We start from the raw sequence: 25,975 nt of genomic DNA, 5'->3' as shown, positions 1-25,975 counted from the left end.
CACAGTAAAATATCGTTTAATTATCGCTATCGATAAAATCCCAGAAAAGTTTGAGATATTATTTTTTTCAATATCGCACACACCCCTACAACTTGTCATCTGCTATAGATGAAAATTAATGAAGCATAATTTGTTTGCGTGTCTGTTTTCTTGCTCATTTGATTATTGTGGCTAGTTATAGTCTTGTGAGGTTTACTGCGTTTAGATCAAGTCAGAAGGGAGCTGCTCTGTTGCATTCTTTAGGCTAATATTACAAATTAGTAAGGCATTCCTTTAGCAAGTTAATTTAATTAGTACCTTATTATTATTTTTTTTAAAGGAACATACTCCCTGACCTGTACAGTATGTACATCCTATAATATGTAATTTTCCTACAGCAAATAATGTTAATTTTGGGGCTTTTCTCAGGAAATATTGTTTTTTATGATTTATATACAAATAATTTTATTTAACAATGCATCATGGAAGTAATTTTCAATAGTTTGACAGCCCTGCAAATTAATCATTGTCTACTTTTTCCCAAAAAATTACATCCTCCTTGACACAATTCAGTCCAAGCAAAGCATTGTCTCATCTGAGTGGATTAACCTTTTTTACTCATGTGAGTGCTGAAATGGTAGAAAGGAAGCTTTGTTTTCTTTCCTCTGTCAGAGAGGATTTAAGATCATCTTTTTCCAGAATAGTCAACTCAATGATGAGATTCTGTCTGCTGATATTCTGCAATCATCTTTTGCTCTTGCTTTCCAGTGGAGGACCAGAAGGAGCTTCCTTCCCCTGTTAACCCCGAACTCAGACATAAAGAAGTCCAAATGAACTTTTTCAATCAGCTGACGTCAGTGTTTAACCCTGACATTACCGTGCTGGCCTCTCCATCCGTTCACATGCAGGTCAGTGAATTAGATTATTCTTTCAATTGAGTTCACAATACCTATGTTTACATGGACACCTTTTGTTTGTTTGATAAATCTGAACACAGCGTTTACATAAACACTAAATAAAGTGACTGGGTTTATGTGCGGGTTTATAATATCACAAGCTTGAAATCGGAATTGATCTTTTGTCATGCGCACACTGCATGAATATAGAGTTTCTGCTGTTGGCAATTATTAACCATCCTCCTATTATTCTTTCTTATCTTTGTTTTAAAAAGCAGACTTAATATTTATTTATTTAAGGAAGACGATGAGCACATGAAGCATTGTGCCATGCTGATTATATTTATCAAGCTGTAAAAACGCCTCTTCTTGCGCCCAAAACAAGGTGTCTGTGATGAGAGTCTGAAGTAAGGCCTTGTGGGACAATGTTGTCCTGCACCACTTCACAGACGATGAGTGAAAGGAGAATTTTAGAATGACAAGAAGACAGTCACTTATGACACTATATTCGACAACAACAGCTCATTCCGTGCGTCATACCTCACTACACCAATTCTACATCATTGCACATGTGCAGAAAATTCCGGTTTCAGCACCACCAGCTTTTTTAAACCAGCATTTAAACCACCCCTTACAATCTCAAGGAAATCCATGACAATTTATTTGGTTACATGTGACTTTTTGTTTTTTATTATGACTATGACTTTTATTATGACTAGTCCGATTACGAACGGATTATTCGGGTCCATGTAAACGCAGCTATTGATGTGATCACTCATGGGATTACTGCTGTTTTGTTATGAGCAAACAAAGATGTTTAAGGACAAAACTGTAATGTCATCTGTTTTACAGGGTGAGAATGAGTGTGATGACCAGACAACAACAGATCAGGCATTGCAGGCCAAAATGAAGAATGCCTTCATCTCTCAAAATGTGTCCAGTTTACAAGAATTAGGTGAGCTGAGCTTGTGAGCTCAAACTTTTCAACCCAAATACCACATGATCAAATCAGACCAAGTACCTTCTAGGCACAATATTCCCTATTAAGACCATACTCACAATGCCATTTTGATTAATATCAATATTTATGTAGACATATTTTAGGAAGATTACAATTGCATGTTGAATTAGAGTACTCAATTTAAAAAAAAATCCTTTGTCGAGTAACTTGCAAAATATCGGAAGTGGAGCATTCCATGGACGAGAATCCTTGCACCGCACTTTCACTCACTGAAGTTAGCTGAGCAGTGTGCGGTACATGCCAAAGTTACATACATCCAGTCAAAGAAAATGGTATAAAATGAGAAACACATTTCATAAATGTACTTCTATGTGTGTAAATGTTTGTTAATTTATCATAAAACCTCAGAATTTAATTATTTTGCATTGTTCATGCGTGATTCTGATGAGGACACCAAAGGCACTTTATAGTGATTTTGAAATCACAAATTGAAATCTAGATGAGCAAACAACAGATGAAGCATAAACAGCAGCGTGAATTTATTATGGATGCATCACAACAGACATAGGCCTAACACCGTGTCCTGACCAGACGCGACTCGACACGCAATAAAAGTATCTTTTCCATGTTAATCAGAGTTTTTGTCCTAACCAGCCATGACGGCGACACGCGATTATTATATTTTAGTGACGGTTTAAATTTTTTTGCGACGTCGCAGCTGGAACAACAACAGAAAGTATGATAATCTCAGGTACTGTTTATGTGCTTTATTTAATGTTAAAAGCGTCTGTGTGAGTTTGAATATCATTTTGTGTGTATTTTATAGCCGGAAAGCCATTATTCAAATCAGATCTTCAAAATAAAAAAAAGTGAACAAGAACGTTCAAACTGTCATTGTTAACAGACAAGTGAAATTTTATGACACCGATTCTTTCAGTAAGTGATTTGAACCAATTACTTTATGTGGGAATCATTGGAACAAAACACATTTAAAGATTGATACTTAACTCTTTAATAGCTAATAACCAACTCCAATAGCATTTTTTCTTTAGTTCCTCATTCGCTTTGTTCAAACCTGACCTTATAACTTAAAAAATGAAACTAAAATATCTGTGCATGGACCTGTGTCGCGGGCATTTTAATGGGATACATGTGCCTACTTGAAATATATCAGTTATTTCGCTTATTTATATTCGTTTGGACATGCTCATATGTTGGTGTTTTTATATATTTTTTAAATATTATATGGTAGGATAGTTATTTTAGGCTGTTTAAGTTGGAAAAAAAGCTGAGATTCTTCGGCACCCCTAGCCTTTGGGAACTACTGGTGTAGGTTACGTGCGTCTCAGGCTCGGTTCACAGTAAATGCTGCTCCACATTAATTGTTATTATTTACATGCGTGGAGTGCGTCTCAAACTCCATCTCTGTATACGCTGTGAGTTTGGGTTGCTTATAATGTTCATCTGGGAACGCAATGTTCACCATTTCATCAGATTTGTAAGGTAAATCATTTATAAAACTACACCAACACGCGTGAATAATACATCATTATGTTGTATATGTTGCTAGTTACATTGTCAATGTTTAGTTTTTTGCTGCTTTCTTTTATACATATGGACTTCAATATTTACAGGAAAAAAACATTGCAGGAGTTGGATGTCGCACATTTGAGTTGCCCAAAGCTTTTAATATTGTAAACTTAAGTTAAACATTTTGTTCTACTGTATAAGTCCTTATTCTTATCCCATGCATTACAGGAGGTTCAGAGAAGTTGCTGCGTGTGTGCCTCAACCTTCCTTACTTCTTACGGTATATCAACCGCTTCCAGGATGCGGTATCCGCCAACTCTTTCTTTATCATGCCGGCCACTGTGGCAGATGCTACCGCTGTCCGAAATGGGTAAACCAAAGACTCCCTCAGCTCACTGCTTTTTGTTGAACCTGTAGAGAGTGAGTACACTGACTTCCATCCCCATTTCAGTTTTCACTCCCTGGTGATTGATGTGACCATGGCCTTGGACACACTTTCCTTGCCTGTACTGGAGCCTTTGACCCCTGGGAGACTACTTGATGTGACTGTGTTAGCACTAAGCTGCCTCTATGCAGGTGGGTTCATTGAGAAAAAAAACTCTCCTCTTGTAGAGTTCGGATGTACACAGAGAACTTCAGGTGTGTGTTTTTTTTCTCTCAGGTGTGAGTGTGGCGACTTGCATGGCCATACTGCAGGTGGGCAGTGGCTTGCAGCTTCGTGCAGCCTCCACTGGCTCCAAGGAGGAAGACTATGAAAATGACGCTGCTACCATTGTGCAGAAATGCGTATGTGTCATTAGTGAAGGTGGCAGATGACTTTTGAAAGTTTTATTGGCTTCGGTACACTGCTGATCTTCTGTTTTTCCTTTTTTCAACAGCTGGAAATATATGAGATGATTGGACAGGCCATCAGTAACTCTCGCAGAGCTGGAGGGGAGGTAGGTGAATTGTTTGCCACAGAGTATACAACATAAGCGAGAATGTCCCACATCTGAGATCTGGTTTCGTGTTTCAACAGCATTATCAGAACTTTCAACTCTTGGGCGCCTGGTGCCTGTTGAACAGCCTGTATTTGATACTGAACCTAAGCCCCACGGCCCTGGCTGATAAAGGGAAGGAGAAAGATCCCCTGGCAGCACTACGGGTCCGAGACATCTCCACCCGAACCAAGGACGGAGCAGGATCTCCTAAACTTGGCCCGGGGAAAGGGTAAGTGCCTTTGTGTTTCTGTGCTTCAAGTGATTGCCTAATGAATATGAGTTATAATATAAGAGTGTCCTAAAACACTGGTCCTCAAGTTTAATCTTTTTTTTTTTTTAAGTTTAAGAGATTTTTTGACCTTGCCAATTTTTTATGATGGTCTGCAGGATCCTCTTATCATTATGATATTTTCCTGATATCATATTTATAAATTATAAAGCAGTTTTGTTAAAAAAAAAGTTGGGTAACACTTTATTTTACAGTGTCCTTGTTACATGTACTTACCATGGTAATAACAGTAAATTATGCATAATTATATGCAACTAATCCTCAACCAAATCCTTACCCGATAGTAAGTACATGTAGTTGCTTAGTATTACTCAGTACTTAAATATATAATTACACTGTAACAATGACACCTTAAAATAAAGTGTAACCAAAAGTTTTCTTATTCCAAAGAAAAAATATTTTGTCAAACTACTTTTTATGGTTTTCATTCTTTAAATGAGAACCTTTTTCTTCTTCGTTATGATATTAGGACAGCATCATGCTGACATTTTTTACTATATGCACCACCCTAAAATAAAATTAAAACGAATGAATACAGAAATAAATTAAAAAACAAGCTCATAAGCAATAAAATGTATTACATTCATTGTATGTATGAATTGGATTTTTAGTGTGGGTTTAAATATTACAAAAAATGTTTAGTGTGGGTTTGAATATTACAAAAAATGTTTAAAGAAAAATTCCCCCCATCAGGCACCAAGGTTTTGGGGTTCTGTCAGTCATTCTGGCCAATCACTCTATCAAGCTGCTCACATCACTGTTCCAGGACTTACAAGTGGAGGCTCTTCACAGAGTAAGGCCAAACACAATAGCTTCTTTTGAAATACCAGGGCATTTTTATATTGTAAATGTGAATGAAGCCGTTATCTGTCTTCAAGGGCTGGGCTAGTGACGGTCCTCCAGCAGAGCTGAACATCATGGCCCAGAGCACGTCTATCCAAAGAGTGCAGAGACTCATTGACTCGGTCCCTCTCACCAACCTGCTCTTCACGCTGCTCTCCACCTCCTATAAAAAGGTATGTGACCACAAGACTCGATCATGGTTGCTATGAGGAAGTTGTCTGTTGTGTTTGATGAATGCGGTGGCTCTGGTTGTGCTTGATTCAGGCATGTGTGCTGCAGCGACAGAGGAAGGGTTCGGTCAGCAGTGACGCCAGTGCCTCCACTGACTCCAACACTTACTATGAAGATGACTTCAGCAGCACAGAAGAGGACAGCAGTCAAGGTAACGAACACTGCAGATTTCTGTTTATTTAAAGGGTCAAGAACCCCCCCTGTTTCAGCACTGCTTGTTCACACTTATTAAAAAAAAAAAAGCTGTGGGAGTGTAGAGGGTGGGAGGTAGGGAGACAACAAAAAATAAAACATTTCCAACACACTCATTATACAGACAAATTAATATTTAAATGTGAGCTGTGAAAAAAACCCGATTTGGAGGCACCTTGATGTATTTTATAATAAATATAACCCTATGACAACAAACTCACTGAAATCGTATCATTAGATGCTACTAACAACAATCATGACCAAATCAAATACTTGAAATTATTCTTAGAAATATCAACGGTCCATTCTTCTTTGAATTTGGGGTCTACATCATTTTCTTCTGTGTATCAGAATAATCCATCTTGTCATCAAAACTCCAGCTCTGACTGCATCGTGGTGACAATGCAAACAACACTCTTGTGCTACTGTACTGAAACACTTACACAGTGTGTCCGAACGCAACGCTGAACCGGTCTTATGTGACATTTGAATTCTCATGAGTAATACAGCGCAGTGATTGTATTATTCTTGAGAATAAACTCTTAATCCCAAATACTCTCCAGCCACTCTTACCACTCCGAATTAACACACACCTCACTTTTCGTGACGTTGATTCAACTTTGCTTTTTAAACAGGAAGAAAAACGATTTGATATTTTCTCTTAATAATAAACATGAGTGCTATTGTTGTTTTAATTAATGTGCAACCGGTACATGTCTCTTAACATCTCAAAAAATGAGTTTGTGTTTCATAACCCTTTAACCTTTTAAATGAAGGCCACAGTGAGGTCAGACATTGTAGTTGATCTTGTAATTAAGAAAGAACATGACATTCAGTTTATATGCAGAGTAGTTGCTTTTACCAGTAAATCTCCTCATTAGATTGATGTCTAGCTGGGTGATTCTCACAAAAAATCTCCAGGTTATATTTCAAAATCCAAAGGAAACATTATTTTGCTGAAAATAAAGCATATTTTTAGACTTTTGTTTCATGACAATTAAGCACATTTTGCAATGAAGAAAAATCACATTCTCAGTACTGGAACATTAATGAATGGAATAATAATGAAAATCATCCTCTCCACAAACATGTATATTTTTATATTATTTTGTTCATTTTATTTTTCCTTGTTGATTATTAAGCTTTCCTAAAACACTTTAGAATTAAAAAATATATATATTTTCTGCAATTCTGATATATGGTTTACTGTAATGCTTTTTTTTATTGCTGCTACAATGGAGAAGGTTTGATTTAAAAACACTTATTTTTGATAACAGTAATGTCAAAACAAACAAAAATAGACTTTTCATATTTTATCCTGTTTTGCAATGAAATTGAAAAAAAATTGTTGTAATTAAATCTTTGCAAGATTTAATTTAATATTTTTTTTATTAACTGCAGTTTCCCTGTTCTCTTTTTTTTTTTACCACTAAATAAGTAAGCTTTATAAATGCATTTTATAATTTAAAAAAATATGCATTTCTGTAATGCTATATTTTTCTCTTTTTGCATTCCAATAGTCTACTGACACTTGGGAAGGGAGGATTTAAATGTGCTTAATTATTATATCAATCATGTCAAAATACAAACTTAATTTCCTTAAAAACAGTCTGAAACATGACCTGTGCTTTTCTTGACAGTTTTTGCGAGGTTCTCCCAGCTGTCTTATTTAATGATATTAGAATGAGTTATTTTCTATGCAGCTGAGTACAGGGTTTGCTTGTGGTTTACTGAGCTAGTGTCAGGGCTGAGGAATCTCAGGGACATTCTCAGGCAGTTCCTGAGCACTGCACGCTGTAGTAGAAGGACAGCAGTCAGGCCTCCCCAGAGCTCAGAGTCAGGTCAGTTTACTTCCTGCTCCGGAACACTGTGGCACGCTAAGCATGCTCTGCTAACTGCCAATCTGGCAGCCATCACAGCTAGTGACAGTATTCATTATTTCAGCAGAGAGAAGACAGGAGAGGACAAGAGCAGCTTGTTTATCAGGTCAGCAGATCTCTGTTTTAGGTCAGACTCGTAGTGTCTCATTATGCTTCTGTTTATTGTGCAGTAAACAGTAAAAAGATCTTAAGTAGATTTATTTCCATGGCTAAATGGAAACAACATCACCGTTTGCATACAGTACAGTGACTTCATTGAATGTGGTGCTGAATGTCACTCTTGGCGTGTTTTCAGATGATGATAGTGAGCCCATTCTGGGACTGTGGTTTGAAGAGACTATTTCTCCCAGTAAAGAGAAGGTGGCACCTCCACCTCCCCCTCCTCCCCCACCTCTGGAAACGTCCCCGAGACTCAAGAGCCCCAGCAAGCTGAACACGGCAGAGAACGGCAACATCCTGGCCAGTCGCAAGGACCCGGAGTTGGTAAGGCCAGAATGTGAAGTGCAGATCTGATTTTGACTAACTTTGCTGCTGGAACTGAAATGTTGTTTTATGTCCTGTACAAACACATTTGTTATATGGCGAGCTGATAATCAAATTAGACTTGTCTATGCAGAGATGTTAAGTACTGCCATACCGGTTTACATTACAATACACAATAAGTGAAATGGATTGCAAAAGCCATTTTTATGTTGACTTGATGTTGTTTCTTGTTCTAGTTTTTGAGTTTGGCCTCAAGCATACTAAACTTCATCACCACCTCCATGCTGAAGTCCAGAAATAATTTCATTCGCAACTACCTGAGCGTGTCCCTCACGGAGCAGCACATGGCCACCCTCGCCAGCATCATCAAGGATGTCGACAAAGATGTCAAAGGTTTTTTAAGCCCCCCCACTCTTGTCTATGTCTTACATTTAGGTGTCCGTTTAGGCTTTTCCTAACATGCAACTTTTTTGCCGTCCAGGTTCCTCCGATGACGAATTCGCCTCAGCCCTCTATCACTTCAATCACTCTCTGGTAACGTCAGACCTGCCCTCTCCATCCCTACAGGTAAATTATTAAAAAATATGCTTAAAAATGCCTGAGCTGCATCTCAGTATTACAGACAACAGGCATCTGATACCTTGTTTTGTATAACTTTTCTTCAGAACACTCTTCTGCAGCAGTTGGGTGTTGCCCCATTCTCAGAGGGTCCCTGGCCCATGTACATCCATCCTCAGTCTCTCTCAGTGCTTTCCAGGTTACTGCTGATCTGGCAGCATAAAGCCAGCCAGCAGGGGGAGCCTGATGTACCCGAGTGCATGAAGGTCTGGGAGAGGTAAGACATCACTCAATCTTTAAGAATTACTTTTCTTTTCTCAAATGTAGCTTTGGATTCTTCACAAGATATATTGTGTGTTAACATCAAATCCGTTGTGTAACATATTCACAACTGGAATATATTTTCCGTAGGTTTGTGGGCACTCTAAAACAGCACACGCTACAGGGAGCGGTGCCTGCTGACGAGGACCTAAACGTTGAACACCTCCAGCTGCTTTTGCTCATCTTCCACAACTTCTCTGAAAAGGGCCGCCGCAACGTCCTAACCCTCTGCATGCAGGCCATCGCTGAAATCGCGGCCCACGTTGATTCTCAGCTTCAGGCTGTACCCCTCAACTTGGCCCGCATCTTGCTTGTGTTTGACTACCTGCTGCACCAGTACTCAAAAGCTCCCATGTACTTGTTTGAGCAGGTACGAATGTAGCTGTACTTTCACTGGAAACATGCCACTGTTTAGTAGATGGTTTGTAACAGTTAGATTTTATTTCCACACTCAGGTTCAGTACAATCTCCTGACACCATTGGCATCCGGAGCCAGTTCTGGACCGGAGGGGGGAAAGAGAGGTGCCATCCCACTATATTATGGTTTCAAAGAGGTGGAGGAGAACTGGGCCAAGCACTGCTCGGCAGGTAGGAGTAAGTCAGACCTCTTATATTTCTCTCCATTATGCCCTTGATAATCGCACTAAATTAGCAAAGCTTTCAACTGTTGTTTGTTGAGTACTGCTTTATGTGTAAGAGCTGTTTTGATTGTTATTGATGTCTGTTGTTGCTCTCATTTAGATTCCACAGTGCAGCCGAAATTCTACTGCGTTCTGTCCCCTGAAGCCTCAGAGGATGACAGGAGTCGACTTGACGGCAAGGTGAGGCCACACATCACAAGTCTATAGTAGTATTAGAGCCATGGGAGTGTCTCTGCACCTAGTTAAAGAAAATCGTTTTGGTCATTACAAAACTTTTTGTTGGAAAGTTTGCATGAACTTTTCAGTGTCTTAAGTCCCTGAAATACTCACAACCATTAGGGGTAAAAAGAAGTTCAAAATATGTGACCAGCGATATACTGTTAAGCGAGGAACACACTACACTACTGTCATGCCGATTTTTTTTAATGTAATTTGGTCATTACGACTGATCATGCAGAAATGCACTGGGTCTGTTCCTTTTGCGCTCAATCTGTGTTTACAGTCGGTGTTTAAAGTTGTGTAGTGTGCGGTCTGAAGATTCTAGTCTTAGAATTGAATGATAACCGATAAAAAAGGAAAAGGGTTTTGTTTAATTTCAAGCAAATTTTTCTGAAAAAGGATTACATTAAAAAATACAACATTAAGGGTGTATTCACACCAGGAAAGTCCGATAGTTCACTTGCTTTGGTCCGGACCAATTTCTTTTATTTTTTTATTTTTTGGTACGGTTCGCTTTCACACTGCTCTTTTTGCAAGTGAACCAAATTTTTTAAACAAAACCACACGTGTGCTAAGGTCGTCCAGACAGCGCGCCGGAATGGAATTCTCTTTCGCACTTGAACAACAATAACACAAACCATTATGCCAAAATCTCCGACTACGGAAGCCTGTTAACTCAAAGGCGCAGTGCTTTCTTGCAATTGGGTCGGTTCATGTTCACACCGTAAACGAACCGTACCAGAGTTCGTTTGGAACCGTACCGAGACCACCTCTTCAGCTGGGTCTCGGTTCGGTTGTTTGGTCCGCACCCGAGTTCGATTGCTGTATTCACACCTGCCCAAAAGGTCCGCACCAAGGGGGGAAACGAACTAGAGTTCGATTCAATCGAACCCAACAAGGCAGGTGTGAATACACCCTAAGTTAAGTTCAAAGCTAAAATTAAGCAGCAAAATTTCAGCTAAATGTCTCTTTTACATTAAATTAAATTAAAATGCACATCAAATATTTTTAATGGTTTTATTTATATATTATTTTTGTGTGTTATAATTTTAACCTAGCAATAATAATAATTATTATTATTAATATAAAAAACACATTAATATGGTAATATACACGTTATAGGCCAGGTTTTAATGCAGCAGTTTTATATGATATGTATTTGGGGTCCTGTTCCATCTCGATTTACCATGGGGCTCTTTTCCTTAATAATTTGAAGACCCTGTTTATATATAAATGTTCAAAGTAAGGTAATGTGCATGTTATTTGTCAACTGTTACAGGTCTTCCAAGTGCTGTTCAATGGTGCGGTGAAGTATGACGATTTATACTCCTCGTTGATCTCCCTGTTGGCTGCAGGCTCCCGCTTTGACACCGCGAGACGGCAGGAAAATAAGCCCATCACCCCAGTAGTGAGTTAGACACATTCTGTGTCTTTTCACAATCACCTTGTGTTTGTGTTGGTTGACCTCTAAATGTCGCTGTCAATCTCTGTTACAGGAAGCATGTTCTTTGCAGTACTACTTCCTAGTGCTGTGGAAGATCTTGGGAGTCTTGCCACCCTCAAAGGCCTATGTTGAGCAGCTTAAGAGTGGCAACAGTGACCCCAGCGAGAGTGACATCTTACACACCCTGAGGTGGTCATCAAGGTTGCGAGTCAGCACTTTCGTCAACTGGATCCAGGTCGGTTTTGTAACCGTAACATTAAGAAAATCTTGACCAAATGATCAAAGTGTCCTGTATTTTTTAAAGTCCATCTGAGCTTCAGATTCATCTCTGTTAACTCTCTTTTATCAGGAAAACCTAGTAAAACAAGGAATGAAAGCTGACCACGCCACATCTTTGATCGTAGTGGCCTCGGCCAAATGCAGTGCAGTGAAATATGATGTGGATCTTGCAGAGGAATACATCGCCAGACAGGTACACTCTCAGAGTACAATACAATATACTTTATTGTCCCCTTAGGGAAATTTGTCTTGGGCTCAGTGTATGCTGCATTTCCAGAATAAAGAATAAATAAATAGTTAAGAATTTATTATAAATTCTAAATCAATCACAGGATAAATCAATCACATGTATCTCACCTGAACAATCCATACAGTGGAGAAAAACATGTCAACGGTCGTAGATGGTCGTCATATTGCACATCTAAAAATATTGCACAGCCTCTGTTATCGCACAAATAACGGTCGCATAAACCTTAAGAAGAGCAACAAAATAACAATAACCACCAATAAATAACATTATTTATTGCTTTATATTATAATTCTTAAGTAATCTGTGCTGACCCGAAACAATCATAGGCTTTTGTCCTTGCCATTCAAAAGTCCAATGGAGACAGGCACAAAATAGTTTTTAAACCGGTTCAGTCGACATTTGGGCACTCTATACCTTCTTCCTGAAGGCAGAAGCACATATTCCAGATGAAGGATGTGAGAAGGGTCAGCCAGTATCCTTTGTGCCCCCCTGTACACAGACTGCTCATATAATGTTTGGAGCGATGGATGGTCTTTCCACTCCACAATGGCAGTCTTGAAAATGTTGGAAAGTCTATTTTTTTACAGAGAGGTTACCATACCAGGTTTGGATCTCATACCTGATTAGACTCTCCAGAACAGCCTGATAAAGCACAGTCATGATGTTTTTTTTTTGTTGACACCATACAATCTGAGTCTCCTCCTCAGTCTTTGTTGGAGTTTAGAACATACATTGTCAACATGAACCTGCCATGTGAGCATGTTATCAATGTAGTAGCCATTAATAGCTGATATAGATCTCCTTGTCTCTTAATATATGACCTCATTAAATATCTCCTCCATAGATTTCGTCATTTTGCTGCGTGGACCCCAACAGCATCCTACCTCTTCACCAAGTACCCTCTCTACAAACCATCTACACATTGGATGCTGTGATTTCCAAAGTGCAAGTGTCTTTAGATGAGCATTTCTCCAAAGTAGCTGCTGATACAGACCCCCACAAATCCTCTGAGATCACCAAAAACCTGCTGCCTGCCACACTGCAGCTCATTGACGTCTATACAGCCTTCACCAGGTTCTGATTACACCACGTATATTGATGTTTATTACAGATTTTAAAGGATTGTTCACCTAAAAAGGAGAATTCTGCCATCATTTATTCAAACCACCATAAAAGTTATTATTCATGTGTTCATACGTTCATATGACTGCAAAATATGAAGGGCTTATACTTGATAGCTTTGTGTGAGGAGTAGACTGAAATTTAAGTGGTTGTTGTTTACTCTTAATCTTTGCCGTTATTAATCATCGAGTTAAACCCAAAAACCAGATTGGTTAGTTTCTTGAACAAATTGTGCAGTCCCATTTGTGAATTGGTTCAACTGTTAATTGAAAAGTACTCAAAGCTCAACAGCTCTGTCCTGTCCTCAAAAACCTAGTTTTTGAGTTAAAGACTTTCTTAGGGTACAGTGAATATCAGCAAATAATCTCTTGTATTTCAGTATGTTCCTTAAATGGCTTCAGAACACTTTTAATATAGTGCACATCATTTTAATACCTTTGTGGCACTTTTTATCCTCTTTGGAGCTTGAACTTGTGATCTTTGGAAACTAGCTGTATGAAGGTTCTTTAAAATTTCTCCTTTTGTGTTCCAAGGATGTTTTTGGGTGAACTATCCTTTTAAAGTCCTCAAATAAACTTTATGAAACCAAATGCTTGAATGGAACTGTCCTTAAGCCCTTCTTGATTGGTTTACTGGTCATATGTTTGCCTCAGGTCATACCTGCTGATGAGCCTGCCAGAGGAAGGAGAAAACAAACCCACTGAAGCTAAACTGCAGGGTTATTCTGCTGTGTTGTCCATCGGATCCACACGTTGCAAAGCCAACTTGCTTGGTAAGAATTCTAGATATCAATGTTATTGACACAATGGTTTTTATGTATATTGGCATATCTAATCCATTTTTTGTTCAGTGCAAGGTACATACAGGTGTTTTTTATTTATTTATGTCTGCTGTTTTTGCTCTTTCAGGTCAGACTGTGATGCAGAATCTGCCATCAGCCGTTCAGACACTTTGTGAAACATGGAACAACATTCACACTAATGAATTCCCTAACATCGGCTCATGGGTATGCATGCTTTTACTTCAGCCCTTACAGTAAACGTACTCTCTTAGTTCTTTACTTTACACGGATCGGTTTCTTTGTCCACAGCGGAATGCCTTTGCCAATGACACCATCCCGTCGGAAAGTTACATCAGCGCGATTCAAGCTGCCCACCTGGGGACCCTCAGCAACCAATCGTTGCCCTTAGCCTCCTCTCTCAAACACATTTTGCTCTCGTTAGTGCGCCTTACTGGGGACCTCATTGTGTAAGTCTTGAGCGACAGTTGAACCAGATGCATGGTATAACAGATTGATAGATGCCAAAGATTTTTTGTCTTTGGCTATAGCACAGAGGAGCTGAACAGTCCACAGGTGATCCGCACGCTGCTGCCCCTCCTGCTGGAGAGCAGCACAGAGAGCGTTGCGGAGATCTGCAGCACCTCACTGGAGAGGATCCTGGGCCCCGCCGAATCTGATGCTTTCCTGGCTCTCGTCTACGAGCGTCTCATCACAGGCTGCTACAACATCATCGCCAATCACTCTGATCCCAACAGGTGAGACCCCAGATGACCATATGATTTTTAAACCTTCTCCTAAACTTTAGGAGTGATTACTGTCTGTAATCTAAAATAATCTAGATTGAAGGGTTAGTTCCCCCACAATTGAACATTCTGTCTTCAATTACTCACCGTCATGTTTTTCCAAAACCAGAAGACTTTGGTTAATCCTGAAGAGATACGATCATTATATGATGAACAGATTCAATTTCGGCTTTTATTCACATATAAACATGCACATATATATTGAGCGCATCACATATGTTGAGCACGGCAACGCGTGTGTTGCGTGCTAGAACAAACCTCGAAAACCAATGAGGTTTGCTCTAGTGTGCGACACGCCCAAGCTTCCATGTTTACCATATGTGATGTAAATAAAAGCCTAAATTAAATCTGTTCATCATATAAAGCGATTGTTTTTTTTTACACATGACTTGGATTAAACCGCTCAATTCATATTGATTCATTATACGGCACCTTTAAAACCATTTTGGGTCTTTTAAATTTTGGTAACCTGGACTGTCAATCGAGGACAGAAAACTGGTTTCATTAAAAATTTCTTTATTTGGGTTTTGAAGATTGATCCAAGTTTTAAGGGTTTGGAACGACATGTGGCACAATTTTCATTTTTGGGAGAACTATGCCTTTAATATGGTTCTGTTTCAAATTAGTGGTCTGGATGAGTCCATTCTTGAAGAGTGTCTACAGTACCTGGAGAAACAGCTGGAAAGCAGTCAGGTCCGCAAAGCAATGGAGGAATTCTTCTCATTCAGGTACATTCTAACTGAATAAACTCTTTTTAGGAATTGCTTGAAACCCTTTGCATCATTTTAATACATCACTTTTCCCCCCTTGTCTTGTAGTGGAGAACTGGTGCAGATCATGATGGCCACAGCCAACGAGAATCTATCTGCAAAGTTCTGTAACAGAGTTCTGAAATTCTTCACTAAACTGTTCCAGCTCAGTATGTAGCCATGCTATGTCTCTGAAAAATTTGCCCCTTTTACTCTTCCCCTCTTACACTTCTCATCTGTGTTCATCCCTCAGCGGAAAAGAGCCCCAATCCCAGCCTTCTGTGCCTGTGTGGCTCATTGGCCCAGCTGGCTTGTGTGGAGCCCATGAGGCTGCAGGCCTGGTTGAGGCGCATGACGGCCTCCCCTCCTAAAGATTCAGACCAGCTGGACACAGTGCAAGAGAACAGGCAGCTCCTGCAACTCCTCACCTCCTACATTGTCCGTGATAACAGCCAGGTTGGCGAGGGCGTCTGCACGGTGCTTCTGAGCACTCTCATACCCATGGCAACGGAGATGCTGGCCAGCGGGGATGGGGCAGGCTTTCCTGAGCTCATGGTCATCATGGCCACTCTAGCCAGTGCAGGACAAGGAGCAGGACATCTACAGCTACACAGAGCTGCCATTGACTGGCTCACAAGGTGGTGAGTGACTGGCATCTAAGGGAAATTAAATATTTAAAAAATATAAAAGTAACACTTTACAATAAGGTCCCATTAGTTAATTTTAGACAATGCTTTAACTAACATGGACTCCCAATGAGCAATCTGTTTGTTACAGTATTTATTGATATTTGTCCAAATGTTCCATTGTGAGTTCATGTTAGCTCATGTTCAATATGTAATTTTGGGGATCAAAGATTGACTACAGGTGAACTTTAAATCAATGAAATATTACAAAAAAAATCATGCTTTTTCACAGCATTTTATTGGACAAATTGTTAAAGTACATCATACTTTTTGCAATTTTTTCCTATAAGAGAATAAAGGACTAAATTGTACACGTATTTTTATATCAGCTAAAAGTTTTGAATTAGGAACTGCCACACATAGACTGCCACAAAGCCACAAAACCCCAACTCTGATTTCATGGGGTATTTACCTCCTAAATCTGACATTTTCCCATTTTTCTTTCAGTAAAAAATACTTGTATCAGAAGAACGTTGTGGAAAAAGTTACTGCTAATGTGTCGCAAGGCAAGGTAGGTGCAATTTGACGGTAAAAGTCATTCACACGTCTTGGATTTAATTGTTTCGGGCCATTAGTGAAACTCTCTTGTTTTCAGCATGCCAGTATGCTGGAGTGTGCCTGCCACATCATTTCCTATCTGGCGGATGTGATGAACGCTTTGAGACAGAGCAGTGGCCAGGGCTCGTCCCAGCTCCTGATGGAGGGAGAGGAGAAGGCCATTGAAGTGGACTCTGACTGGGTGGAGGACCTAGCTGTAGAGGAGGAAGATTCACAGGCTGAAGACTCGGTCAGGAAACAGTCTGCTCACGGTAGATTTAAAGGTTGCTTTGATTTTTCCAATCGTATCTAAGTTTCTTGTGTTATAGGATGAGGATTCACTCTGCAATAAGCTTTGCACCTTCACCATCACTCAAAAGGAGTTCATGAACCAGCACTGGTAATGGACCCACACGGCCTTCCTTTGCTATGAAACAGAAGCGTTCAGAAGCTGTGCTGTTGGCCTTTAATCTCACGCTCTTCCCCGTACAGGTATCACTGTCACACCTGTAAGATGGTGGATGGGGTAGGTGTGTGCACAGTGTGTGCCAAGGTCTGTCACAAAGACCATGAGATCTCCTATGCCAAATACGGCTCTTTCTTCTGTGACTGCGGTGCCAAGGAGGATGGCAGCTGCCAGGTGAGACCGAATACTTCAGGTCATCATGGGAAAAGAGCAACAGCGGTAACTTTGGCTTGCAAATCATTTATCATTGACTGCCATTAGCTCATTTCAGATCTCCCCCAATTCATCAGGGTTTGCTACATTTCACCTTTCCTTTTTTGGTAGTAAAGCAAGTTTATCCTCTATTGTTTGGTAGTATATTACTTAAGATTAATTTGATTATATTGTTAAAGGAATTGTTCACCCGCTATAACAAACATTTACTCCTGTCGTTTCAAACCGTTTCAGTGGAACATAAAAGGTAATTTTACACAGCTTTTTCCATAGTAACTACCACTGTAAAGCACCCAAAAAGAAAAAAAAATAACTTAAAATAGTCCATAGAACTACTGAATGGCTTCAGAAGATTTGGATTATATCTCTAAAATTAATAATTAAAAATGAAAAATGCACTTATTTAAAATGTAGGGGCAAAATAACTAAGTTTCAGACCGTTTAGTACTCAGTTTGATTTTTTTTTTTTTTTTTTTTTTGAAACTTACAAGTTTGGAACAACATGAGTGTGAGTAAATAATGTTAAAACTGTAATATTTGGGTGAACTGCTCCTTTAATCTTCATTATAGTAGTTGTATATCCATAAGATTTCCACTTATTTTTCTAATCTTAAAAGCTTTTCAGATAAACATTTCAACATTTAAGCCATATCCACTCATGCATGTCTCCTTGATGGAAACACAAAGCATGTAACAATCTAATTTATTTCCCTCTTCCCTGTGTTGTCCCCTCCCCTCCCCAAGCATAAACATCTTTGTAATTTAGTCAATGCAATGCATCCTGTATCCCTGATCCTCGGTCTGTATCCTTATTTTACAGGCTCTAGTGAAAAGAAGTCCGAGCAGTGGAATGAGCTCCACCATGAAGGAGTCCTCGGCCTTTCAGAGCGAGCTGCGCATGCCAGAGAGCGCCATCCGTCACCAGAGCGCCTCACCCGCGGACAAAGGAAAAGTCACCATCTGTGACGGCAAAAGCAGCGACGACGACAAGCCTAAGAAGAGCAGTGTGTGTAGAAACATAGAGGGCTGCAGAGAGGACCTGCTCATTCAAGTGGTGCGAGAATTTCTGAATCATTGATGTTCTGACTGAAAGCAGACTGGACCTGTCTCACTGCTATCGTTCTTTTTTGCAGTCAAGCTCCTCCACAGCAGCCCTGGTGTTGGAGTTGCTCATTTTCCTAATGGACGCCATTCAGACCAACTTCCAGCAGGCATCAGCGGTGGGCAGCAGCAGCCGGGCTCAGCACGCTCTCAACGAGTTACACACTCAAGACAAGACCGTTGAGATGACCGACCAGCTCATGGTATGAACCAAATACCTAAAGACTAATTCTTAATGCTCCCAAAACAAAATTGCTGACACTAAACATGTTTTTATCTACCAGGTTCCCACACTGGGCTCACAAGAGGGCGCTTTTGAGAATGTCAGAATGAACTACAGTGGAGATCAAGGACAGACCATCCGCCAGCTCATCAGCGCGCATGTGCTGCGTCGGGTGGCCATGTGTGTGCTTTCGTCCCCTCACGGACGCAGACAACACCTCGCTGTCAGCCATGAGAAGGGCAAGGTAATACAGAAAACCTTAACACGAGTTTGTATCTTTGCTACTTCATGTTTTATTGAGACTACATGTTTTTTGTTTTTTTTTGCAGATCACGGTCCTGCAGTTATCTGCGCTGTTGAAGCAGGCTGACTCCAGTAAGAGGAAACTGACTTTGACTCGTCTAGCCTCCGCTCCGGTTCCCTTCACTGTGCTCAGCCTCACAGGAAACCCCTGTAATGAGGATTATCTAGCAGTGTGTGGACTCAAGGTAGCAAATGCAGACAAAACTATGACACAACATTTTTTCCCCAATGATTTTAGTCTCATTTCTCTGTGCCTATCATCTACAGGATTGTCACGTTCTGACGTTCAGCAGCACAGGCTCTGTGTCAGATCACTTAGTCCTGCATCCGCAACTTGCAACTGGAAACTTCATCATCAAGGCCATCTGGCTTCCTGGGTCACAGACTGAATTGGCCATTATAACTGCTGATTTTGTCAAGGTGAATTATTGTACTTGTCATGGAACTGCTTTGTTATTGGTTGAAATTTGGCAAACAACTTCCAATTAGAAGTTTATCATTTTTAAAATGTGGAAACAATGGATAATTCACATCATCTTGCATATATTTTGTCAAATATATTTTAATATTTTACAATTATTTGTAAATATTACATTAAAGTAAAGTAAAAATGTTTATTTATGTTTGGGCTCAGTAATTTTTTTTATAATCTTTTTGAAATAAGCCTTTTATGATCACCAAGGCTGTATTTATTCGGTAAAAAATACAGTAATATTGTGAAATATTACTGCAGTTTAAAATAACTGTTCTTATTATCCTAGCTGAACAAAAGTATTAATTTATTTTAAGTGTGTGTGTGTGTGTGTGTATATATATATATATATATATATAATGTATTATATATATTATTGATCCCAAACTTTTGAACAGTAGTGCAAGTATAATGCTAGTTCTTGCTGTATTTACATTAAAAAAAAATTATCAAATGTGAGATAAATTAGAAAATGTGCCTCAAATGACTTTTCCTTGCAGATTTACGACTTATCTGTGGATGCCCTGAGCCCCATGTACTACTTCCTGCTACCAAGTTCGAAGATCAGAGATGCCACATTCCTTTTCAACGAGGAGGGCAAAAACATCATTGTGATCATGTCCTCGGCTGGCTACATGTACACTCAGGTGATGGATGAGTCCAGCAGTGCCCAGCATGGCCCTTTCTACGTCACCAACGTTCTGGAGATCAACCACGAGGATCTGAAGGTTCTTACGACATTATCTTTTGCTATATAGTCAGTAAGACTGAAATATGTTCACCAAATAGATTTCATAATGGATTGAGCATGACAGCATGCTGAGTTAGTTTTTGTGTTTGCTTCACAGGATAGTAATGGCCAGGTGGCTGGAGGCGGGGTCTCTGTATATTACTCCCACGTCCTGCAGATGCTCTTCTTCAGCTACAGTCAGGGCAAGTCATTCGCTGCCACAGTGAGCCGCAGCAGCATGGAAACACAGAGACTCTTCACCATCAATGTCAAAGGGTAGGATTTCTACATAAGGCTATTCTTATGTAACACTCTTTCACTCGTGTGTTTTGTATTTCTCTAATGTTCATTCTCCTGTACAGTTCTAATGGAGGTAGTAGTAAGACCTCTCCAGCACTCTGTCAGTGGTCAGAAGTGATGAACCACCCAGGGTTGCTATGCTGCGTGCAGCAGACCACAGGAATCCCTCTGGTCATCATGGTAAAACCAGACACGTTCCTCATCCAGGAAATCAAAACCCTGCCTGCGAAAGCTAAGGTCAGTTCCTAGATTTTCCTAGTGGTCTAGAGGAAGTATAAAATATATATTATAAAACTTTTAATATTATATTGTAAAACACATTGTTTTCTGTGATTAGTGTGTACTGCTTAATGCAACATTTGTAGGTTTGTTTTTTGCCCCAACCCCACTTCTGAGGTTGTGCTAATGTTTTTGCTCACTTCCTGTGGCTAGCATAGGCTCACACTAATTAATCACAGAAAACTGCATTTTACTTTTTAAAAATGGATTCACAGCCTTGGAAATATTATAAAATGTATCATAAATAAATTAAAATATTTACTGGAATAGTTTTTTTTTTTATCTTTTTTTATTTAATAATAATAATAAAATATTTACATTGAGTTTCGTGCTTTACCGATGCATTTACAATTATTGAATGCCAGAAATTGAGATTACAAACAGATTAAGACTGAATTATAAAATTTTACTAGTCACTCAAGTCCCAATTACTGCTGGTACCAGAGGCTGGAATGGGTTTCAATAAATCCAAGTCAAGCAAACCCATAAAGTCTCTCTCTTCCCCTCAGATTCAGGACATGGTAGCAATCCGTCACACAGCGAGCAACGAGCAGCAGCGCACCACAATGATTCTGCTGTGTGAAGATGGCAGCCTCCGTATATACATGGCTAACGTGGAGAACACGTCCTATTGGCTCCAGCCCTCCCTTCAGCCTAGCAGTGTGATCAGCATCATGAAACCTGTCCGTAAACGCAAGACAGCCACGGCCAGTGAGTCACGCCACATTCTCTCGGATTCATCACGTGTTGTTTAGTGTTGTTTAGAGATGGTTATGTGCCTTTTTGTTTTCCCTCGTCAGCCACACGCACATCCAGCCAAGTCACTTTTCCTGTAGACTTTTTCGAGCACAATCAGCAGCTGACAGAGGTGGAGTTTGGTGGCAATGACCTGCTGCAGGTCTACAACGGCCAACAAATCAAACACCGCCTGAACTCTACAGGGATGTATGTGGCCAACACCAAGGTATAAAAAATGATTCTAGCTACAATATTATTTTGAAATGATCATCAGTGGTTTGCTAAGACATTTGAGCTACTTTTCCACTGTAAGTCATTTATGATGTTTCCCGTCAACAGCCTGGAGGTTTCACGGTGGAAGTAGTGAACAATAACAACTCAATGGTGATGACGGGAATGAGGGTACAGGTGGGCACTCAGGCCATTGAGCGAGCTCCCTCCTACATTGAAATCTTTGGACGCACCATGCAATTGAACCTGACGCGCTCCCGCTGGTTTGACTTCCCTTTCACTCGTGAGGAAGCCCTTCAGGCAGACAAGAAGCTTTCCATTTTCAGTAAGATCCCAACAGATATCAGAACTACTTTCATGTACACTACCAGTGAATATTTTGGACACACCTACTCATTCCTTATTATGATTATTATAAAAAGATATCTAATTAATAATAATAATAATTATATTTTACTATAAAACTAGCATATGAATTATAAAAATTCATTTTAAAAGAAAAAAGTTATGACATGAACATTAAATATTTGACAGATTTCAATTAAATGATATCATACAACCGATTACACTATAAAATACATTCAAAATAATATCATGTTTTATGGTTGCAACTAAACCAAACCATAACCCTATTGTAAGTAAATAGTACTTAAATGTATAATTACTTAAAATAAAGTGCATGTAATTATGCATAATTTACTGTTATTACCACAATAAGTGCATGTAACAAGATCAACAAGGTTTTTTTATACACACATTATATTGTGAAATTGTAACGTTTATAATAAAGTAAATATTTGTATTACTTGTATTACTAATATATTATAATAATATGTATTTTGACAATTTTCACGTGTGTTTTTTTTTAGTTGGTGCTTCAGTCGACCCAGCAGGTGTCACCATGCTGGACTCCATTAAGATTTATGGCAAAACCAAAGAGCAGTTCGGTTGGCCAGATGAGCCACCGGAGGACTTTCCTTCAGCTGCAGTCAACAACGTGTGCAGCCCCAACCTCAACCAGGGCAACGGGACCGGAGACAGTGACGTCACCAGCCCCATCGCAACTAGCGGCACTGTACTGGAGAGGTACACTTGTCACCTTAACCTGTGTGCTCTGATTTCAACCTATTACTTGATTTGATTTCCTGTAAAAAATAATTCATGATGTTTTCTGTCTTTGTCTTCGTTTCCCTTAAACTGCATTTAATCTATATTATTGTCTCAAAAGTGTCTGTATTTGATGTCGATTAACGTAACTAAAACGAAGAGCAGAGGATAGAGGAGGGAGTGGGGGGGTGTGCGCGTGACGTGTCCAGTGCATGGCTGCCATCATAATGACCTCGTGCTTGCATGCAATCGTTTCCTGTGTTTGACATACAAATCATTTTTACGTATTTCTTTTCTGTGATCCTCACACATTTTTCTTTTTCTTTGCTCCCTAAAACAATAAAAAAAGTTGTGAAACTGAGTCCTTATCAGCCTTGGACCGGTTAGTAACCGCCCTTTCTCTGCTTGTGTGCATGGTGGTTTGCTCGTGTGTGTGTGTATGTGTGTGTATGTGTGAGAGAGCAGTCAGACTGAGCTTGCTCTGGTGTAGATCATGCAGGACAATTATAGCATTTATAAAGACATTAGTAATCACACAGGAGTTGTTCTTTAACACTCTTAATGTTTGATGATAATGTGTTATGGTTTGATAATGACAATGCTTTGAGAATGGTGTAGAATTTGAATGTTAGTATGGACTGCTGTAATTTTAATATAATGCATTGCTTTCCCTATCTAACTGTTGTCTGATCTCTAGGTTGGTGGTCAGCTCACTGGAAGCTTTAGAGAGCTGCTTTGCCGTGGGCTCCCCCGTTGAAAAGGTAAGGAAGAGATATTCTCTTTGAGATTAGGGATATCAAAAGTACTGTTGCTTTGCTGCTAAGTTGGTCTAAAAATTTTAAAGAAAAAAATCATAAGTTATAGGTAGTACCTTGTCTATAGGATTAGTAAATTTGCCTTTCAGTAAATCAGAATGGTAAACTAGTTTTACACAAGAAAATATTTGTTTTGAATGTGTTTAAAATGATGTTGAATGTACATCAGTTTCCTAATAAAAGCTGTTTTATTGTGCATGGAGTGGGTCCGTCATGGTGACCGCCATGTTGAGATCACATGACTTGCTGAATGCTACTCACATTATCTCGATTAACTTGGACACATTACTTCTGGAATAAATGAGTCATAGGTTGACTGTGTATAGCGCATTTCTACAATTAAGATGGTGTAGTTCCAACATGACAATTATATTGGCCTGCAGAACATATATTATTATTTATGTAAATAATTACGTTTAAAATAATTGAATGGCATTTCTGTATTTGCTATAGTAACGAATTTGGTTTCAAAAATAATCAAAATTGTTGGTGTTGATTTCTGTTTTATTGAAATTTTGTGCATTGTGATACCCCTACTTAAAGCCAGTGTTATTTATATACTATTACAGTATTTATTTCAAGTAAATATTTCCCATTACCTTTAATTAATTTTTGTAATTTTTTTTTGTCATTTGTGCTTCAACTTCAACTTTTTATTTTAATCAGTTGTCAATGTAACTTATTATCATAGTTTGTTTTTCATCTGTTTATATTTTATTTTAAATACCAGTAGTTAAAAATAGCAACACTTTTTTTTTTATAGCAAATAGCAAAACTACAGGTTTTTACAGTCTTTTTTCTGTTTCCTCTGTTTGTTTTGATTGAAATTCACATTTTCGTGTGACGCTTTTCCATCCCTAAAATCTTATAGGAGAAAAATAAAACTGCAGCTCTAGAGTTAGCCACTCTCCTCCTGTCCATCCCCACTCCTGCTGGAGTACTGCAACAGACCAAAGGCCTTCTTGCAAGCCTGCACACCAGCCGCACAGCCTACCACAACCACAAGGTACACATGATCACTGCTGATTAGAAATGGATCCCGTGTTAAACATGAATCACCATGTCTTTTACTCTCAGCTTTATAACTGGTGCTGAATCTGTATTTAGGATCAGTCTCTGCTGAGCAACGCAGTACAGTGTCTGAACAGCTGCAGTAAAGAAGGGAAGGAGCTGGACCCTGATGTGTTCCAGAGGCTGGTGATCACAGCCCGCTCCATCGCCATCATGAGACCCAACAACCTTGTGCACTTCACCGAGTCCAGACTTCCTCAATCAGACACTGGTACGCTCATTAAACCTCTTGTACGTTCATCTTGTAGTCATTTTATGTGCCTCTTAATTAGGGATGCACCGAATCCAGATTTGTGGGGTTCGGCCGAATACCGAATCCACTGGTTAAGATTCTGCCGAATCCGAAACCGAATACCGAATCCTACTCTCATCCCCAGTCCATTAACACAGTAAACACATTAATGAAGTAAACAAAGTGGATTTTTCATTTTATTTTATTACTGTAAATAATAAACACTACTTTTACTTTTATAACTGTAAAAAAAAAAAAGAATAAGCAACATTATGCATTTTAACAGCGGCGCTGTTGTGTAGCCTATTGTTTAGAGTCCTTGCCACCATGAGACAAATCGGCATTGCAAATTGAACATGTAGCTCGACTTGAATTGCCTTCTTTTCACTGAAAGTACTGCCAAACAACACTTTTTCTGCTCACGAGTTCCATTTTTACTTTCTCACAGCCTACTGCATTCGAGCCGTGCACCTACTGTAACGAGTGGAAATAAGGTGTGGCCCCTTTAAGAACTGCGCGCTCCTGTTGAACTGTCTGCAGTCCGTATTGTATGTGCCGTGCGCCTCGAACACATGCCCATGTATGCGGTTATTTCTGTTTGATGCTCATTTTTACCTTATTTTGTTAAGTAACGCTGTGGAACGTAGAAAGTGTGACAGACAGTTACACAAGTTCGATTGTGGAATAAAGTGCGAGTTGTGAGATGCCAATCGCCTCCGTGAGTCTGTCTGGCCTCTGCAATAACTTTAGCTGTGAGCTATCCCTATTTTTCTTCCTGACAAAACGCATTACACGACTACAGGCTTGTTCGACTTGAACCGGCGCTGCACAGACAGATCAGTTTATGACATCAAAGTACCGCGAGAGCAATTCAAAAGCATAAGGAGCCGTCTGCTCTCTATTCGTTCACGCGGTACTTTGATGTCATTCACTGATCGGTGACTTCGACGTAGCGCGCGTAGTGCAAGCCTAGGGTTCGGTTCGGTGAAAAAAAATTCTGAGGTTCGGCAGAAACCGAACCCCGTTAAAAAGCCCAATAT

At 39.5% G+C, this 25,975-nt stretch overlaps 1 protein-coding gene across 13 annotated transcripts in view; it reads left to right on the top strand.

Moving 5' to 3' along the window:
- Positions 1-25,975, top strand: part of ubr4 (ubiquitin protein ligase E3 component n-recognin 4) — a 61,142-nt gene that overhangs the window by 7,814 nt on the left and 27,353 nt on the right. For 4 of the 13 annotated variants that reach the window (XM_056268072.1, XM_056268076.1, XM_056268074.1 and 1 more), the window contains exons 5-53: positions 748-887; positions 1,728-1,830; positions 3,595-3,736; positions 3,818-3,942; positions 4,028-4,152; positions 4,245-4,304; positions 4,385-4,575; positions 5,329-5,428; positions 5,496-5,651; positions 5,743-5,860; positions 7,846-7,887; positions 8,077-8,264; positions 8,501-8,657; positions 8,746-8,831; positions 8,930-9,099; positions 9,234-9,513; positions 9,599-9,737; positions 9,885-9,964; positions 11,283-11,411; positions 11,500-11,682; positions 11,797-11,919; positions 12,821-13,050; positions 13,752-13,870; positions 14,007-14,104; positions 14,189-14,346; positions 14,428-14,634; positions 15,309-15,410; positions 15,501-15,601; positions 15,685-16,072; positions 16,565-16,628; positions 16,713-16,904; positions 16,984-17,054; positions 17,147-17,339; positions 18,154-18,387; positions 18,467-18,637; positions 18,719-18,901; positions 18,987-19,145; positions 19,228-19,380; positions 19,933-20,160; positions 20,281-20,438; positions 20,525-20,699; positions 21,251-21,452; positions 21,542-21,705; positions 21,819-22,035; positions 22,580-22,796; positions 23,167-23,199; positions 23,515-23,578; positions 24,504-24,638; positions 24,740-24,914. In XM_056268072.1, the coding sequence (XP_056124047.1) occupies positions 748-887; positions 1,728-1,830; positions 3,595-3,736; positions 3,818-3,942; positions 4,028-4,152; positions 4,245-4,304; positions 4,385-4,575; positions 5,329-5,428; positions 5,496-5,651; positions 5,743-5,860; positions 7,846-7,887; positions 8,077-8,264; positions 8,501-8,657; positions 8,746-8,831; positions 8,930-9,099; positions 9,234-9,513; positions 9,599-9,737; positions 9,885-9,964; positions 11,283-11,411; positions 11,500-11,682; positions 11,797-11,919; positions 12,821-13,050; positions 13,752-13,870; positions 14,007-14,104; positions 14,189-14,346; positions 14,428-14,634; positions 15,309-15,410; positions 15,501-15,601; positions 15,685-16,072; positions 16,565-16,628; positions 16,713-16,904; positions 16,984-17,054; positions 17,147-17,339; positions 18,154-18,387; positions 18,467-18,637; positions 18,719-18,901; positions 18,987-19,145; positions 19,228-19,380; positions 19,933-20,160; positions 20,281-20,438; positions 20,525-20,699; positions 21,251-21,452; positions 21,542-21,705; positions 21,819-22,035; positions 22,580-22,796; positions 23,167-23,199; positions 23,515-23,578; positions 24,504-24,638; positions 24,740-24,914 (7,428 nt within the window). The remainder of the gene's footprint in view (positions 1-747; positions 888-1,727; positions 1,831-3,594; positions 3,737-3,817; positions 3,943-4,027; positions 4,153-4,244; positions 4,305-4,384; positions 4,576-5,328; positions 5,429-5,495; positions 5,652-5,742; positions 5,861-7,845; positions 7,888-8,076; positions 8,265-8,500; positions 8,658-8,745; positions 8,832-8,929; positions 9,100-9,233; positions 9,514-9,598; positions 9,738-9,884; positions 9,965-11,282; positions 11,412-11,499; positions 11,683-11,796; positions 11,920-12,820; positions 13,051-13,751; positions 13,871-14,006; positions 14,105-14,188; positions 14,347-14,427; positions 14,635-15,308; positions 15,411-15,500; positions 15,602-15,684; positions 16,073-16,564; positions 16,629-16,712; positions 16,905-16,983; positions 17,055-17,146; positions 17,340-18,153; positions 18,388-18,466; positions 18,638-18,718; positions 18,902-18,986; positions 19,146-19,227; positions 19,381-19,932; positions 20,161-20,280; positions 20,439-20,524; positions 20,700-21,250; positions 21,453-21,541; positions 21,706-21,818; positions 22,036-22,579; positions 22,797-23,166; positions 23,200-23,514; positions 23,579-24,503; positions 24,639-24,739; positions 24,915-25,975) is intronic. The other 9 variants (XM_056268081.1, XM_056268077.1, XM_056268078.1 and 6 more) reach the window with 8 other exon arrangements.

This window comes from Rhinichthys klamathensis, unplaced genomic scaffold (genome assembly GCF_029890125.1).
Source record: "Rhinichthys klamathensis goyatoka isolate OS25496 unplaced genomic scaffold, OSU_Roscu_1.1 h1tg000269l_1, whole genome shotgun sequence".
Taxonomy (NCBI): domain Eukaryota; kingdom Metazoa; phylum Chordata; class Actinopteri; order Cypriniformes; family Leuciscidae; genus Rhinichthys; species Rhinichthys klamathensis.
This window is presented reverse-complemented; position numbering and strand designations above follow the sequence as displayed.